The sequence below is a fragment of the Volvox carteri genome (genome assembly GCF_000143455.1).
Source record: "Volvox carteri f. nagariensis unplaced genomic scaffold VOLCAscaffold_6, whole genome shotgun sequence".
NCBI lineage: Eukaryota > Viridiplantae > Chlorophyta > Chlorophyceae > Chlamydomonadales > Volvocaceae > Volvox > Volvox carteri.
In genome coordinates, this window is record NW_003307549.1 from 1,056,280 (window position 1) to 1,072,901 (window position 16,622).

The 16,622-nt window shown below is 54.3% G+C and overlaps 5 protein-coding genes across 5 annotated transcripts in view; 2 read left to right on the forward strand and 3 right to left on the reverse strand.

The window, feature by feature from the left end:
- VOLCADRAFT_87683 (uncharacterized protein) overlaps nucleotides 1-1,264 on the reverse strand; it is a gene marked incomplete at both ends in the record, with an annotated part of 6,588 nt that extends 5,324 nt beyond the window's left edge. The window contains one exon of the mRNA XM_002947453.1: nucleotides 1,198-1,264. Within this exon, the coding sequence (XP_002947499.1) occupies nucleotides 1,198-1,264 (67 nt within the window). The remainder of the gene's footprint in view (nucleotides 1-1,197) is intronic.
- A 550-nt stretch (nucleotides 1,265-1,814) lies between these two features.
- Nucleotides 1,815-6,683, forward strand: VOLCADRAFT_87684 (uncharacterized protein; the record flags this gene model as incomplete). Its single annotated transcript, XM_002947323.1, has 8 exons — nucleotides 1,815-1,861; nucleotides 3,000-3,010; nucleotides 3,108-3,179; nucleotides 3,790-3,932; nucleotides 4,395-4,620; nucleotides 4,802-4,896; nucleotides 5,914-6,008; nucleotides 6,473-6,683. 8 exons carry the CDS (start codon nucleotides 1,815-1,817, stop codon nucleotides 6,681-6,683), a joined length of 900 nt encoding a protein of 299 aa, XP_002947369.1.
- Nucleotides 6,684-7,647: 964 nt separating this feature from the next.
- VOLCADRAFT_57080 (uncharacterized protein) lies at nucleotides 7,648-7,974 on the forward strand (the record flags this gene model as incomplete). Its single annotated transcript, XM_002947324.1, has 1 exon — nucleotides 7,648-7,974. A coding segment is annotated over one exon (327 nt), but the record flags the coding sequence as incomplete, so codon positions are not given.
- A 1,184-nt stretch (nucleotides 7,975-9,158) lies between these two features.
- VOLCADRAFT_31226 (uncharacterized protein) lies at nucleotides 9,159-14,074 on the reverse strand (the record flags this gene model as incomplete). The annotated part of the gene is made up of 2 exons (XM_002947454.1): nucleotides 9,159-9,248; nucleotides 13,865-14,074. Coding segments are annotated over 2 exons (300 nt in total), but the record flags the coding sequence as incomplete, so codon positions are not given.
- Nucleotides 14,075-14,495: 421 nt separating this feature from the next.
- Nucleotides 14,496-16,622, reverse strand: part of VOLCADRAFT_87686 (uncharacterized protein) — a gene marked incomplete at both ends in the record, with an annotated part of 3,498 nt that continues 1,371 nt past the window's right edge. The window contains 5 exons of the mRNA XM_002947455.1: nucleotides 14,496-14,540; nucleotides 14,589-14,706; nucleotides 15,440-15,806; nucleotides 16,119-16,200; nucleotides 16,415-16,481. Coding sequence (XP_002947501.1) covers nucleotides 14,496-14,540; nucleotides 14,589-14,706; nucleotides 15,440-15,806; nucleotides 16,119-16,200; nucleotides 16,415-16,481 — 679 coding nt within the window. The remainder of the gene's footprint in view (nucleotides 14,541-14,588; nucleotides 14,707-15,439; nucleotides 15,807-16,118; nucleotides 16,201-16,414; nucleotides 16,482-16,622) is intronic.

Here is a 16,622-nt window from a genome sequence, read left to right on the forward strand (position 1 = left end):
ATCAGAATCATTGTGCTGCATCCCTCTCGTACATGTGCTTTCGTTCAAGCCAAGGCTGCGTAAGGATAGCACCCACCACCCAAAAGCCACAAGCCACAAGGAATCAGCCAGGCGAGTGATTATAATCAGCCAGGCATTTACATTCATACTTGTTGAAGTCCCCTTACACCACCACAGATTGCGCGTCACGTCACGCTATCGGCAAGCAGGTATGTATGGTCACACAGATATGCATGGTCACACAGATGTGTATGGTCACACAGATATGTATGGTCACACAGATATACACTTCCTGGCCACATGCCCGGGAAAAATAAAGAGCTAATGAGGCGGGCATGCGTTGGCTGTAGATGTGGTGTATACGTATTTGGCCCAATCGTCGGGGGTGCGTGTGTACGCACGTCCTGTACGATTTGTACGTGTACGGTCGTCGTAGTCCCGACGTTAGACGGACGACGTTTAGTCGTTCCGTCGTCGGGACGGAGACCTTACCCCAGCTTAACGTCCGTCTGTCCGTCCGTCCGTCTGGTCGAGCCTCTGGAGAGTTGGCCTTTTTCGCCGTGTCGTTCGCGGTTTCGGAGCTGCGTCGTTTTCGCTAGCTCCGTCGCCGCTTGGGAGCCGCGGTCGCCGGTTCGCGTCCCGTCGTCGCCGCTTTTTTTCGTTTTTTCGTTCGGCGCGCCGCGTCGCACGTGGATTGCACCGCATCCGCACCACACCTGGGGCGGCGCAACGCGCCCCGGAGCATGGCCGTGCGCCGCTTCGTCGGGCGCGCTAGCTCCGACGTCGAGTGGGAGCCGCGGTCCCCGGTTCGTCCCGGCGCCGGCGAGTCGTTTTGTCCTTTTTAACGTTGCGGCTCGCTGGCTTCGTCGCCGGGCGCCCGCTTTCTTCTATTTTTCGTTCGGGAGCGCTGCCTTCATCGTCGCGTGGTTCGTTTTTCGCGTCGTCGTCGTTTATTGTTCTTTTCTTTTCGTTCTGGACTGGACCGTGCACCGCACCGCGTCGTCCCGGACTGCACCGCTCCACGCCTGGGCCCGCGCAATGCGCCCCCGAGCATCACCGTGCACCGCTTCGGTGTCCGCGCCGCACCGCACTGCACCGCGTTGCACCGCACCGCGCCACACTGCGTGTGGCAGTGCATCACACCGCACCCCACCACACCTGTAGCCGCGCAATGCGCCCTGGTGTATCGGCGCTCACCGCTTGTGGTGTGCGCTAGCTCCGACACTGAATGGAAACCGCGGTCGCCGGCTCGATCCCGGTGCATGAGTTGTTTTTGTTTTTTTGTTCGGGACCGCGCACCGCACCGCACCGCACTGCACCGCACCGCACCGCACCGCGATTTAACGCGCAAATCACAAAACATTGGCTGCACCACACTGCGCAATTTGACATGCGCCGACTCGCGCATTTTAACGCGCAACCCACCACACAACTCGACGTGCAATTAAACATGCAATTCAACGCGCAATTTAACGTACACCGAACCACGCAATTTGACGCGCACTGAAGTGTGCAGTGCTTGTCCAACGTTGTCCGTGTAGGCTGTACGGCATTTTGTGAAGCTGTTTTGTTCACGGACGTTGGCTCGCTACAATATAATTGCACCGCATATATACGCATCCGGTTTACTTATTTTCAGATACGGTACCGCGGCTGAGCGGTTGCTTTAAAGCTGGCGGTTGTAAACTAGTTGCGCCGCCGACATAAGCTGCGCGGTATTTCGTGAAGCTGGCCTCTTTACATGCATCGGCTCGCTAACCGATTTTCGCCAGACGACAACATCTCGGCACATCAACGGTTGTTCATCACCATCGATGGCTATTCATCGCCATCCTCGTCTGCACGTCCTACACGATATAAGGTCAGTCCACATTGCAAAGCAGTAGCAATGAATAGAAACGACGAATAGCAGTGAGTAAAAACGATAGCAAGAATAGCAAGGAATAGAAACACAACGCGCACCGAAGTGTGATGCGCAACACAACCTGACCCGCGGGACGGTTTGCGCGGTCGGTCGCGTTCGCTGGGTCGTGTACCGCGTTTTTTTTATTTCGATTGAGGCCGCCCACCGCACCGCGCGCGTCATGTCTCGCCTCGTCATGCTTCGTCGTGCTATATCACCGTGCTGACTCTGCCACCGTGTTGGAGCCGCAGTCGCCGGCTCGATCCCGGCGCCCCTGCGTTTTTGCCTTTTTTTTCATTCGGGAGCGCGCACCGCACCGTACCGCACCGCACCGCACCTGGGGTCGCGCAACGAGCCCTGGAGTATCGGCGTGGACCGCTTCGTTGCGCGCGCTAGCTCCATCACCGCGTGGGAGCCGCGGTCGCCGGCTCGATCCCGGCGCCTGCACGTTTTTTCCTATTTGTTCGTACGGGAGCGGGCACACCACTGTACTGCACCACACCGCAGCTGGGGTCGCACAACACGCTCCGGAGCATCGCCGCGCACCGCTTCATTGTGCATGCTAGCTCCAACACTGGCATTCCACGGCATTCCTTCCATGGTCGAATGTCGTTGTGTCAGGTGGTGGTGCTGGTGCCGTGCACCAGTTTTCAACGGTAACAGTACCGCCTTACCACCACCAAGATAGAAGGTCGAACTACGTTTATCACGGCTCTGCAGGAATGACTCGTTCTTGCGTGTTCATCCACTTGCGCTGCCGTCCACTACACGTCGTCCAAGTTCGCTATGGCTTGCACCTGTCCCCTCCCTTCACTTCCATCTAGCCGCCCCTGGATGGCGTTAAATGCCAGCGTTGAGCGGCTGTCTAGCCGCACAACGACACACTTGCAGGGCTGGGTGCATTCTGTGCACTTGTGGGTTCGACTCCCACACAAGTTGGCGGCATCCCTCGCACCTACACTGGTGAGTATATGAACGGTATAACCGGTTTCGCTGGTATAAGTTAGGGTTTTGAGGCACGAATGCTGTACCGTGTTGACATTCATACGTGTCTCATTCCTATCCGCCTCTCGCAGCTTCCCCGCTCTCCCTGCAGCATGCTTTGCTGTGCGCGTGCCACTCGTGTACATGATGGTTGGACATAACGAATTGGACATAACGAGTTCCGGGCTTGTCTCCGCGCGACCTTCACACTGTCGTGCAGGTTCGCATGCGTTGAAGCTGCTGCTCCGGCAAGCCTTCGTGCTGTCCTCTTCGGTGGCTTCCAGTAGGCGCGGTAAGTGTGCGTTATGATGCAACCCACATGTATGTGCATCGGCACATTACCGCTTGTCCGTCGCACCACACCGTGTCGGCAAGTGTACGACATACATTATTTTGCATTAATTCGTTCTGTGTCGGTTCTCGTTTTTATTTACATACGTCCTTTACTGCGACATAGCGACTCGTCGTTGTGAGTTGCGGTAGTGTTTCCGGAAAATTTTGTTTAAACAGTGCCGCATCACCGTTGCGTTGTATTGCAGGTTTGCGTGCATTACGGCAGCTACTCCGGACACTGTCCATGCTACTTTTGAGACTACTTTTGGGACATCTTCGGTAGGCACAGTATGTGTGCGGCCAGGCCACGTCTATGTGCGTTCGCACCGTAGTGCACGATGTCCGCTGTGTCATGTCATGTTAAGATGTGTACGGCAACTTTGGTGTCGTTTCTTCTTATGCACGCGCAAACTATTTTATGTCAGTTCTCCTTGTACATGTTTTGCGTTGCTATTTATAAGATGTACATATATTGCGTGCCTATGCAAGTGGTACACGGCCGCGATAATTAGTCTGTATTACTGGTGTTCATCTTGCTGTTTATTATTTATCTTACTTTTCGGACATAGCGAGTTGTCGCGATATCCGGCCCTGCTTCCGCACAACCGTGACGGATCGCCGCTACAATGCACTGCAGATTTGTGTGCGTCGTGGTTGCTGGTGCCGAACATTTCCATGCCGAGCATTTCCTGCAAGGTCTCCATCGCGCGCGGTAAGTGTGCGACGAGTCGGCGTCCATATGTGTCAGCGCATCAGATGTGGTGCGGTACGATGCACTGCCCGCGCAGTCTTACGTCTAAATTCTAAATACACGCCCCCCTGTCACTCCGTGTTGCCCGTATGATTGCACCCATGATGCCCCATCCGTTGATCTTACCGCTCGTCCGTCCGTTCGAAATGCCTATTGCCTGAAGCGGCTCTGGTGTGTATGGCAGGTACATATGTGATCACATTAGCGTGCCTTCAGGCCTCTTCGTATATTCTTCACCGCCACTCTCTATTTCCACATGGCGGTCGTGTATCCGGTGTTGGCAGTTGTGATACTCCACGTATGCTGCTATGGTGCGATTTGTACCAATTCCCGTACCACTGCCTTTACCGTTTCCGGCCGTTTGTGTATTGTATATACCCCGTTCCTTTCTAACATGTTGTCACCGCTGTCCACCCATGGCAGGTCATGCGGTATAGGCTCTGCTTGGTCGACAACGAGGGCCCTAGTAACACACGGACGCGACGTACGAGCCCCACTGGAGCCACATTTCAGCCGCCACAGCAGCACGTCGCCACGACGGATGTCGTGCCAGCACACCGTCCTGTCGCCTATGCGGCGGTGCTGGCTGCTGCCGATCGTGCGACCATGCAGGCACCACGGCTTCTGCCATTCACCATGCACTCGACAGGTATGTTCCCGGTTCCAACCTCCGCCCCCTCTCGGTCCTCCTTCGCCTACATTATCGTGACCGTACTAGTACCCGCCCCCATGTCACTCCGTGTTGCCCGTATGATTGCACCCGCGCTATTCCGTCTGACCGTCTGACTGTCTGTCATCCCTTCCAGATTGCCGCTGCCGTGTGTCTGCAGTCCCCTACGCTAACACATCTGGAACCCCGGATCTTACTGCTCGTCCGTCCGTTCTAAATGCATATTGCCTGAAGCGCCTCTGGTGTGTATGGCAGGTACGTATGTGATCACGTGAGCCTAGTGGATACACTCTGTTTGATCTAGACGAAAGGTCCGATTCGCACACGGACAGCAAAGGCCCGATTAGTCCGACGGCAGAGGCCAGCTATTGCTGCCACGTTGCTTGAACATGTTGGTATCCGGTGTGTTGGTCGTGACCATCGCTGCCAACATCCTGGCGGCGGTGGAGGCCGCCTCGAGTTGGAGGCGGCTTCCGACTGCAGGTGAAGGAGCGGCGGCCAGACTCCCGGTCATAGCAGCTGGGCGTTGCACACCACCTACTGCTGCCACGTTGCTTGGCCGTGTTGGTGTTCGGTGTGTTGGTTGTGAGCATCGTTGCCAACGTCATGGCGGCGGCGGCGGCTGGGCAGGATCGTCCACTGTAGCAGTTTACCTCCACGGCTCGCTTTCGGTTTGATGTCCTCATAGGCCATGAATGCCGAAATACTACTGGCGTACGAAGTTATCACATCAGTGTGATACCTTCGTATGTCATGTATTCCTCGGCATTCATGGCCTATGAAGGCATCAAACCAAAAGCAAGCCGTGCGCCTAAACTGCTGCAGCCAACGAACCTGCCGCCATGATCTGCCGCCATGATGACCAATGCACCGAACACCAACACGGCCAAACAACGTGGCAGCAATATCTCCCCTGCCGCACACGCATCATGGCCGCCGCTCTGGCTGCTGCCACCGTTAGCAATTAACTACGTCCAGTGGTAGGTGCATTGCAGTGTCACTCTATTCAAATATCCATGCTGCTGTTAAGTGCATGCGCGATGTAATTCTCGTGGTCACGACTGTGATGGTAACAGACTGTCTACCAACGGTCATCAAAGGCACTTCATACTCGATCGCATAGCGTTCCTGCGACTGAGTCATGCAGGCTGAGCCGCTGCCATCACCTGACACGCCAACATTAGTCAATCCAGAAGAGTCAGAGCCTGCAGTGCCGGTCCTACCCCGCGCACACCCCTCACCAACGCCGCTTCCATGGCCGCTTCCATGCAGGACCCTCGCCACTGGATGGCGTTAAATGCCAGCGTTGCACGGCTCTCTAGCCGTCCGACGACACGCCCGCACGGCTGGGTGCATCCCTTGCACTTGTGGGTTCGACTCCCACACGAGTGTAGTATATGCATGTATCGTCGTACTCGTGCCGCCCAGCCGGGGGACTACGGCCCCCTCACGGGCGAACCAGCCCGCGTCTAGTGTCTGTCGTCGTCTGTCTGTCCGTGTCCATCTGGAAAGTTGCCCTTTTTCGCCGTTTCTTTCGTGGTTTCGGAGCTTCAGCGTCCCTGCTAGCTCCGTCGCCGAGCGGGAGCCGCGGTCGCCGGCTCGATCCCGGCTCCGTCACGTTTTTGCGTCTTTTTGTTCGGGAGCATGCACCGCACCGCACCTGGTTGTGCACCACACCGCACCGCACCCAGAGCATCGGCGTGCACCGCTTCATTGTGCGCACAAATCGCCGCACGGTTCAACGCGCAGCAAACCGCGCAATTCAACATGCAACACCGCACTGCTTCGCACCGCACCGCATCACACCGCACTGCACCACACCGCACCGCAGCACCTCGGTGCTGCCACGGCGCAGTGCAACGCGCACCGAAGCATCGATGCGCCACGCGCACCGCGGCGTGTTTGCGGGCGCCGGGATCACCCTCGTCGTGTTTTTTTCGCGCGTCGTAGGGGCGCGCGTTGTGGGGGCTGGAGCGCTGCACGTCCATGGTCGGGCCGCAGCACGCAATTATCATGATTCGGAGCTTTGTTCCGAATGCTAGGTCCGTCGCCGAGTGGTAGTCAAGATCTCCGGTTCGATTCTGGTACCCGAGTGTTTTCCGCAGGAGCACGCAGAGGTGGGGACGCATGTTGATGGCCGCACAGCGCCATATAATGACCGCATCGCACCGCCCACGATGCGCGCTTCAACACGCATCGAAGTATGCACCCGGAACGCGCAATTCGAGGCACAATGAACATTGTCCGCCTCGCAGTACCGCGCCGCATCCCACTGCACAGTGTTGCACAATTGAACGCGCACAATTCGATGCGGAATTAAACGTGCGCAATTAAACGCACAATTCGCTTAACATTGGCCGCACGGCACCGCGCAATTCAACACGCACCGACTGGCGCGATTTAACATGCAATTCAACGCGGATTTTAACGCGCACCGAACCGCGCAATTCAACATGCTCCGAAGCACGCAATTAACCACACAATTCGACACGCAATCCAATGTGCAGTTCAACGACCAATTGAACGCGTACTCCAATGTGCAATTCAACGTGCAATCCAGTGGTGGACGAGGTGCACTCTGGAGTGCGCATCTGTGGTTGTCCAACGTTGTCCATGTAAGCTGTACGATTTTTTTTGAAGCTGTTTTGTTCACAGGCGTCTGCTCGCTACAGTATGACAGCAACGCAGACTACGCAAATGCTTTGTTTCTCTTCACATATGTTCTCTTCACATACGGCGGCTGAGCACTGAGTTACACGAAAGCCGGCGGCTGTAAACTAGTCGGTGGCGCCGTCGCCATAAGCTGCACGGCTTTTCGCGAAGCTGGGCTGTTTACAGGCGTCAGTTTGGTGCTATAGGATTGTATTACGACTGAAGGCGGCTCTTGTCGGTTATGGTGGATCGACCAAATGATTCACCCCATCAAACTGGGGCTCGCAGTCGTGAGCGCCTGGGCACACTGGCTGGCGGCCTGCATTTTAGAGGGACAATTGCGTCGAACACACACCTTCCTGCGGATGCAGCACGGCTGCGGGATGGTCGTCTGGATCCGGGCAGGGCTGCAGAGCAGCAGCGGAATACGGCTGCACGAGCTGCTGCCCGTCAAGACCCGCAGTACAGGGCTGCGGAGCAGCAGCGGGACGCAGCTGCACGAGCTGCTGCCCGTCAAGACCCGCAGTACAGGGCTGCAGAGCAGCAGCGGGACACGGCTGCACGAGCTGCTGCCCGTCAAGACCCACAGTACAGGGCTGCGGACGCAGCTGCACGAGTTGCTGCCCGTCAAGACCCACAGTACAGGGCTGCAGACGCGGCTGCACGAGCTGCTGCCCGTGAAGATCCGCAGTACAGGGCTGCAGAGCAGCAGCGGGACGCAGCTGCACGAGCTGCTGCCCGTCAAGACCCCGTCGTACTCGTGCCGCCCAGCCGGGGGACTACGGCCCCCTCGCGGGCGAAGCAGCCCGCGTCTAGTCTGTCGCCGTAGCTCATATGTTATGAGCGGAGGCCTATGCCGAGTTCGATGTCCGGTTGTCCGGAGCGTTTTGGAAATTCCGGGTCGGGAGCGTGCCGTACGCGCTTAAGACAGCGCCGAAAAGAACGGAAGGTCGCCGGTTCGATCCCGAGCAAAATTATGTTTTATGTTTCATATGTTTCATATATGCATATATGCATATGTGCGATATGTAATATGCGATATGCAGCGATATATGCGATATGCAGTGATATGCGATTGCGATATGTATGCAACGATATGCTATGCGATATGCAGCAATGTGCGATATGTATGTGTATGCAGCGATATGCCATATGTATGTTGTTACAGGGTGGTCAACTTCGCCAGCGGCCCCCTTTCCCGGGGCAGTCCCTGCTCTCCTCTGCTAGAGGGGCACCCTAATCCGTCACCCCATCCGACTTCAGAATGTATTCGTTGGGTTCGGCAACTCACCACCAGCATCCAACCAAATCTAGCGGATCAACGGCGCATCAACTTAGTTCCTGGTCAGCTCGCAAGTTGATATTATCACGTCCTACACCGTCCATAAGATGGGGGGCCACCTCCCATTTCATCACTCCTCAAACACCCGAGGAGCCGGCAGGCGGATTTGAACCCGGGTCGACTGGGTCGACTGGGAGCAGAAGTCAGGCCTTAACCTCTGCCTGCCGCCTGCCATATGTATGCAGCGATCTGCGATATGTATGCAGTGATATGCGATATGTATGTGATATGTATGCAGCGATATGCAATATGCAGCGATATGTGATATGCAGCGATGTGCGATATGCAGCGATATGTGATATGCTGTGATATGCTGTGATATGCGATATGCGGTATGCGATATGCAATATGCAATATGCAATATGCAATATGCAAGGTGCAGTATGTTTTAATGTTATATATATGCGATCTCATATGCAAGCTTATGAGACCTGCAAGCATATGCGATCTCATATGCAAGCATATGCGATCTGCAAGTATATGCGATCTGCAAGCATATGCGATCTGCAAGCATATGCAACCTGCAAGCATATGCCATATGCGATCTGCAAGCATATGCCATATGCGATCTGCAAGCATATGCCATATGCGATCTGCAAGAATATGCCATATGCTATCTGCAAGCATATGCGATCTGCAAGCATATGCGATCTGCAAGCATATGCAATGTGCAAGCGTATACGCTCTGCAAGCATATGTGATCTGCAAGCGTATGCGGTGTGCAAGCATATGCAATGTGCAAGCATATGCGCTCTGCAAGCATATGGGATGTGCAAGCGTATGTGATCTGCAAGCATATGTGATCTGCAAGCATATGCGATCTGCAAGCATATGCGATGTGCAAGCGTATGTGATCTGCAAGCATATGCGATGTGCAAGCGTATGCGATGTGCAAGCATATGTGCTCTGCAAGCATATGTGATTCACAAGCATATGCGATCTGCAAGTATATGGGATGTGCAAGCATATGTGATCCGCAAGCATATGCGATCTGCAAGCATATGCGATGTGCAAGCATATGCGATCTGCAAGCATATGTGATCTGCAAGCATATGTGATCTGCAAGCATATGCGATCTGCAAGCGTATGCGATCTGCAAGCATATGCGATCTGCAAGCATATGCGATCTGCAAGCATATGCGATCTGCAAGCATATGCGATCTACAAGCATATGCCATTATGCGATCTGCAAGCATATGCCATTATGCGATCTGCAAGCATATGCCATTATGCGATCTGCAAGCATATGCCATCATGCCATCTGCAAGCATATGCCATTATGCGATCTGCAAGCATATGCCATTATACGATCTGCAAGCATATGCCATATGCGATCTGCAAGCATATGCGATCTGCAAGCATATGCCATTATGCGATCTGCAAGCATATGCCATATGCGATCTGCAAGCACATACCATATGCGATCTGCGAGCATATGCCATATGCGACCTGCAAGCATATGCGATCTGCAAGCATATGCGATCTGCAAGCATATGCGATCTGTAAGCATATACGATCTGCAAGCATATGCGATCTGCAAGCATATGCGATCTGCAAGCATATGCCATCTGTGATCTGCAAGCATATGCGATCTGCAAGCATATGCGATCTGCAAGCATATGCCATCTGCGATCTGCAAGCATGTGCGATCTGCAAGCATATGCGATCTACAAGCATATGCCATTATGCGATCTGCAAGCATATGCCATCATGCCATCTGCAAGCATATGCCATTATGCGATCTGCAAGCATATCCCATTATGCGATCTGCAAGCATATGCCATCATGCGATCTGCAAGCATATGCCATTATGCGATCTGCAAGCATATGCCATTATGCGATCTGCAAGCATATGCCATTATGAGATCTGCAAGCATATGCAGTATGCAAGCATATGCAATCTGCAAGCATATGCAATGTGCAAGCGTATGCGCTCTGCAAGCATATGGGATCTGCAAGCGTATGCGATGTGCAAGCATATGCGATGTGCAAGCATATGCGCTCTGCAAGCATATGTGATCTGCAAGCATATGTGGTCTGCAAGCAGATGCAATGTGCAAGCGTATGCTGGCTGCAAGCATATGCGCTCTGCAAGGATATGGGATGTGCAAGCGTATGCGATCTGCAAGCATATGCGATGTGCAAGCATATGCGATGTGCAAGCATATGCACTCTGCAGGCATATGCGATCTGCAAGCATATGCGATGTGCAAGCATATGTGCTCTGCAAGCATATGTGATCCGCAAGCATATGCGATCTGCAAGCATATGCGATCTGCAAGCATATGCGATCTACAAGCATATGCCATTATGCGATCTGCAAGCATATGCCATTATGCGATCTGCAAGCATATGCCATTATGCGATCTGCAAGCATATGCCATCATATGCGATCTGCAAGCATATGCCATTATACGATCTGCAAGCATATGCCATATGCGATCTGCAAGCATATGCGATCTGCAAGCATATGCCATTATGCGATCTGCAAGCATATGCCATATGCGATCCAAGCACATACCATATGCGATCTGCGAGCATATGCCATATGCGACCTGCAAGCATATGCGATCTGCAAGCATATGCGATCTGCAAGCATATGCGATCTGTAAGCATATGCGATCTGCAAGCATATACGATCTGCAAGCATATGCATTATGCGATCTGCAAGCATATGCCATCTGCGATCTGCAAGCATATGCATATGCGATCTGCAAGCATATGCCATCATGCATCTGCAAGCATATGCCATTATGCGATCTGCAAGCATATGCCATTATGCGATCTGCAAGCATATGCCATTATGCGATCTGCAAGCATATGCCATTATACCATCTGCAAGCATATGCCATATGCGATCTGCAAGCATATGCGATCTGCAAGCATATGCCATTATGCGATCTGCAAGCATATGCCATATGCGATCTGCAAGCACATACCATATGCGATCTGCGAGCATATGCCATATGCGATCTGCAAGCATATGCGATATGCAAGCATATGCGATCTGCAAGCATATGCGATCTGCAAGCATATGCGATCTGTAAGCATATACGATCTGCAAGCATATGCGATCTGCAAGCATATGCGATCTGCAAGCATATGCCATCTGTGATCTGCAAGCATATGCGATCTGCAAGCATATGCGATCTGCAAGCATATGCCATCTGCGATCTGCAAGCATGTGCGATCTGCAAGCATATGCGATCTACAAGCATATGCCATTATGCGATCTGCAAGCATATGCCATCATGCCATCTGCAAGCATATGCCATTATGCGATCTGCAAGCATATGCCATTATGCGATCTGCAAGCATATGCCATTATACGATCTGCAAGCATATGCCATATGCGATCTGCAAGCATATGCGATCTGCAAGCATATGCCATTATGCGATCTGCAAGCATATGCCATATGCGATATGCAAGCACATACCATATGCGATCTGCGAGCATATGCCATATGCGACTCTGCAAGCATATGCGATCTGCAAGCATATGCGATCTGCAAGCATATGCGATCTGTAAGCATATACGATCTGCAAGCATATGCGATCTGCAAGCATATGCGATCTGCAAGCATATGCCATCTGTGATCTGCAAGCATATGCGATCTGCAAGCATATGCGATCTGCAAGCATATGCCATCTGCGATCTGCAAGCATGTGCGATCTGCAAGCATATGCGATCTACAAGCATATGCCATTATGCGATCTGCAAGCATATGCCATCATGCCATCTGCAAGCATATGCCATTATGCGATCTGCAAGCATATGCCATTATGCGATCTGCAAGCATATGCCATTATGCGATCTGCAAGCATATGCCATTATGCGATCTGCAAGCATATGCCATTATGCGATCTGCAAGCATATGCCATTATGAGATCTGCAAGCATATGCAGTATGCAAGCATATGCAATCTGCAAGCATATGCAATGTGCAAGCGTATGCGCTCTGCAAGCATATGGGATCTGCAAGCGTATGCGATGTGCAAGCATATGCGATGTGCAAGCATATGCGCTCTGCAAGCATATGTGATCTGCAAGCATATGTGGTCTGCAAGCAGATGCGATGTGCAAGCGTATGCTGGCTGCAAGCATATGCGCTCTGCAAGGATATGGGATGTGCAAGCGTATGCGATCTGCAAGCATATGCGATGTGCAAGCATATGCGATGTGCAAGCATATGCGCTCTGCAGGCATATGCGATCTGCAAGCATATGCGATGTGCAAGCATATGTGCTCTGCAAGCATATGTGATCCGCAAGCATATGCGATCTGCAAGCATATGCGGTATGCAAGCAATGCAGTATGCAAACAGATGCGATCTGCAAGCAAATGCGATCTGCAAGCATATGCGATCTGCAAGCATATGCGATCTGCAAGCACTTGGGATGTGCAAGCATATGCGATGTGCAAGCATATGCGATCTGCAAGCATATGCCATCTGCAAGTGTATGCGCTCTGCAAGCATATGGAATGTGCAAGCGTATGCGATCTGCAAGCATATGCGATGTGCAAGCATATGCGCTCTGCAAGCGTATGCGATCTGCAAGCATATGCGATCTGCAAGCATATGCGATCTGCAATCAGATGCGATCTGCAAGCATATTATGCGATGTGCAAGCATATGCGCTCTGCAAGCATATGCGATCTGCAAGCATATGCGATTTGCAAGCATATTATGCGATGTGCAAGCATATGCGATTTGCAAGCATATGCGATGTGCAAGCATATGCAGACCGGACCCGAACGAGAGCTACGGCACCCTCGGGACCGCAGGGACCGCGCCTCGTCTGTCTGTCTGTCCGGGTGGCCGCTTGGTAAGTTGCCGTATTTCGCCTTTTTGTCCGCGGTTTCGGAGCCGCGCCTTTTAGGCTAGCTCCGTCGCCGCGTGGGAGCCGCGGTCGCCGGTTCGCGCCCCGCCGTCGCCGCTTTTTTTCGTTTTTTCGCACCGCACCGCACCGCGCCGCACCACACCGCATCGCACCGCACCAAACCTGAGGCCGCGCAATGCGCTCCGGAACATCGCCGTGCACCGCTTCGTGGTGCGCGCTATATCGCTGTGTGGGAGCCGTAGTCGCCGGCTCGATCCCGGCGCCCGCGCGTCTATCTTTTGTTTTTTTCGTTCGGGAGCGCTAGCTTCGTCGCCGCGGGAGTCCAGCTCGCCGGTCGCTTCCCGTCGTCGTCGCTTTTTTTTTCTTTTCGTTATGCAGCGCACCGCACCGCACTGCACCGCACTGCGCAATTTGACATGCGTCGACTCGCGCGTTTTAACGGGCAACCCACCACACGACTCGACATGCAATTAAACGTGCAATTCAACGCGCAATTCAATGCGCACCGAAGCATGCAATTGAACGCGCAATTCGATGCGCAATTCGATGCACAATTCAACGCGCAATTAAACGCGCACCGAACCGCACAATTAAATGCACAAATCGATGCGCGGTTCAACGCACAATTCAGCGATGGACGAGGAGTGCGCCGAAGTGTGCATCTGCGGTTGTCCAACGTTGTCCGTGTAAACTGTACGGCCTTTTGTGAAATGAACTTGTCCACGGCCGTCAGCTCGCTACATTAGGATTGCATCGCAGACATACACTTTTACTTTATTTCTCTTCATGTACGGTACTACGGCTCAGAACTGAATCACACGAAAGTCGGCGGCCGTAAACTAGTCAGTGGCACCGCCAACGTAAGTTGACGGCCTTTTGCGAAGCTGGGCTCTTTGCAGGAGTCGGTTCGCTACTGTAGGATTGTATTGCATATATATCGCACCCGGATTACTTATCTCCACACGCGGTATTGCGACCGGAAACAGCTTCCGTCAGTTATGGTGGACCGACGGAATGATTCACCCCAGCGGACTGGGACACGCAGTCATGAGCGCCTGGGTACACTGGGCGGCGGGTTTCGTTTTAGAGGGACAAGAGCGTCGAACACGCACCTCAGCGTAGATGCAGCCCGGATGCGGGATGCTCATCTGGATCCGGGGCGCAGGGCTGCAGAACAACACCGGGACACGGCTGCACGAGCTGCTGCCCATCAAGACCCGGACTACAGGGCTGCGGAGCAGCAACAGAACATCACTGCACAAGCTGCTGCCCGTCAAAACCCGGCTCGGCGGCACCGTATTCATGCTGCAGAAACAGCAGCGGCAAGACAACAGCCCATCTGGCCAGCAGCTTACCCGCTTCACAACCATGTTCGGCGGCATTCAACCCACTGAAGCACGTGTTGCAGATCTAGTAGACGCACTCAACCAACGCGTCATCACGGATTTGTCCGATCTCACAGACCTCGAACCCCGTGTCGTGCTGCAACGGAACGAACCCAGGCACGCGCTCAACACACGCCTCCTGATGCTCCAGGCGCGCCGCAAAGGAGCGCGTTTGGTCAGCTGGAACGCGGACCACGTCCCGGTTAGGCAACATGGTGCAACCCAACAACAGCCACTCTCCCACGTCGAAAAGGCTGTCGCAATGCGAGTAAAAGACGCCACCTTCGACCACACCACCGCCGACACTTGGTACTACGAGGGTGCACGCTACACCCTACTCGACACCACTGCTGCCGACGCCGGCGCGTGCCACAACAATGAAGTCGAGGCGTGTGGCCTGCTTACCGACAGCCGTGAACCGCCCGATGACGGCCGCGGCCCGTACTGGCGCCTCCACTACCTACCTGCAGCTGTCTTGGTCCGTCCCATTAAAGGGCACGCGCCCAAAGCGATACTAGCAGACTTAGCGGACTTCGCAACCAAAGGTGCTGCCTTCGCCATCGTACCACGGCCCTCACCGGCAGCAAACATCACCGTGCCAGCCGCCAACACCGGCACCACCACCAAAAATGTACGTCGAGTCAATGTACCACTTGGTGACTACTACGCCGTCACCGACTACTTCGTACAGGGCCGTAGCTTCAAGGAAGAATGCTGGGTCGCGGACCTTTCCGTCCCGCCCAGTGGCCTCAAGCGTGCAACCACGTACGTGTTGCTCACCCGCTACAAGACACTCGACCACATCCGCCTCCTCCGCCCGCTCTCTACCACACCCGACGAACGAACACGAGTCGTCAAACAGTTCATGGCAGCAACCAAGCTGGACCCCGACCTGGCGGCCGAACTCCGCCTCCTCGATCGCCGTGCAACCGAAACCCGTGAACGCTATACGACCGAGTACAAACACGCCAGAAACCTAGAGGAACGTTGGACCTCCGCAGCCAACACTACCTGACACGTCCAACAGTTCGTCTGCCTCGCCACTGGATGGCGTTAAATGCCAGCGTTGCACGGCTCTCTAGCCGTCCGACGACACGCCTGCGCGGCTGGGTGCATCCCTTGCACTTCTGGGTTCGACTCCCACACGGGTGTAGTAGTATACGCACGGACCGTCGTACTCGTGCCGCCCAGCCGGGGGACTACGGCCCCCTCGCGGGCGAAGCAGCCCGCGTCTAGTCGTCGGGACGGAGACCTTACCCCAGCTTAGCGTCCGTCGTCGTAGTCCCGACGTTAGACGGACGACGTTTAGTCGTTCCGTCGTCGGGACGGAGACCTTAGGCTGCGGGGGGCGTCCGCGTGTCTGTTCGGAATTTCTGGAGAGTCGCCCTTTTTCGCAGTGTCGTGCGCGGTTTCGGAGCTGCGTCGTTTTCGCTAGCTCCGTCGCCGTGTGGGAGCCGCGGTCGCCGGTTCGCGTCCCGTCGTCGTCGCTTTTTTTCGTTTTTTCGCACCGCACCGCACCGTGCCGCATCACACCGCATCGCACCGCACCACACCTGGGCCCGCGCAATGCGCTCCGGAGCATCGCCGCGCACCGCTTCGTGGTGCGCGCTGGCTCTGTCGCTGTGTGGGAGCCGCGGTCGCCGGCTCGATCCCGGCGCCCGCGCGTCTTTCTTTTGTGTTTTTCGTTCGGGAGCGCTAGCTTCGTCGCCGCGGGAGTCCACCTCGCCGGTCGCTTCCCGTCGTTGTCGTTTTTTTTCTTTT